The 477-nt window shown below is 56.8% G+C and overlaps 1 protein-coding gene across 1 annotated transcript in view; it reads right to left on the reverse strand.

Annotated features, from left to right (window-relative positions):
* The window catches only part of WAS (WASP actin nucleation promoting factor), a gene marked incomplete in the record, with an annotated part of 9,437 nt that extends 9,310 nt beyond the window's left edge, over positions 1–127 (reverse strand). Inside the window, 1 exon segment of the mRNA XM_027767260.1 lies at positions 1–127. Coding sequence (XP_027623061.1) covers positions 1–46 — 46 coding nt within the window.
* Between the last annotated feature and the right edge of the window lie 350 nt (positions 128–477).

Here is a 477-nt window from a genome sequence, read left to right on the forward strand (position 1 = left end):
GTCCTCCTCGGCCCCCAGGCCTTCCTCCTACAGGGCCCCCACTCATAGTGCCTTCTGCCCTTGTCCTCTCCGGCCAGGCTCTAGGTGCAGGGTAAGAAGAGGAACTTCCGCAGTGAGCAAGGGAACAGGAAGTGCAAAAAACCACAAGGGAAACAAGTCCTTCAGGGGCCCCTCAGTAGGCCTGGCCTCCTCCTCAGAATAGGCTTGGACCCTCCTCCCTCAGATCGAGGCCCTCCTCCATTTGACTGATTAGATCCATCTTTTTGACCAGATCCTTCTTTCTCACTCACTGGGGGCCATCTCCCTCTGACTTGCTCAGACCCTCCTTCCTCTGGCTGGCATTAAAGAGCTGAGCCATCACAGCACCTCTGCAGGGCTCTTTGTGGAAGGGAGTAGTCATGGAGCTGGCAGCCTCCTTCCTTCTCAAAGCACTCAGCCCAGGGCTGAGGTCTAAGGTCCCTAGTCCAGAAGGGTTAC

The sequence above is a fragment of the Tupaia chinensis genome, unplaced genomic scaffold (assembly GCF_000334495.1).
Source record: "Tupaia chinensis unplaced genomic scaffold, TupChi_1.0 Scaffold144123_1, whole genome shotgun sequence".
Taxonomy (NCBI): Eukaryota; Metazoa; Chordata; class Mammalia; order Scandentia; family Tupaiidae; genus Tupaia; species Tupaia belangeri.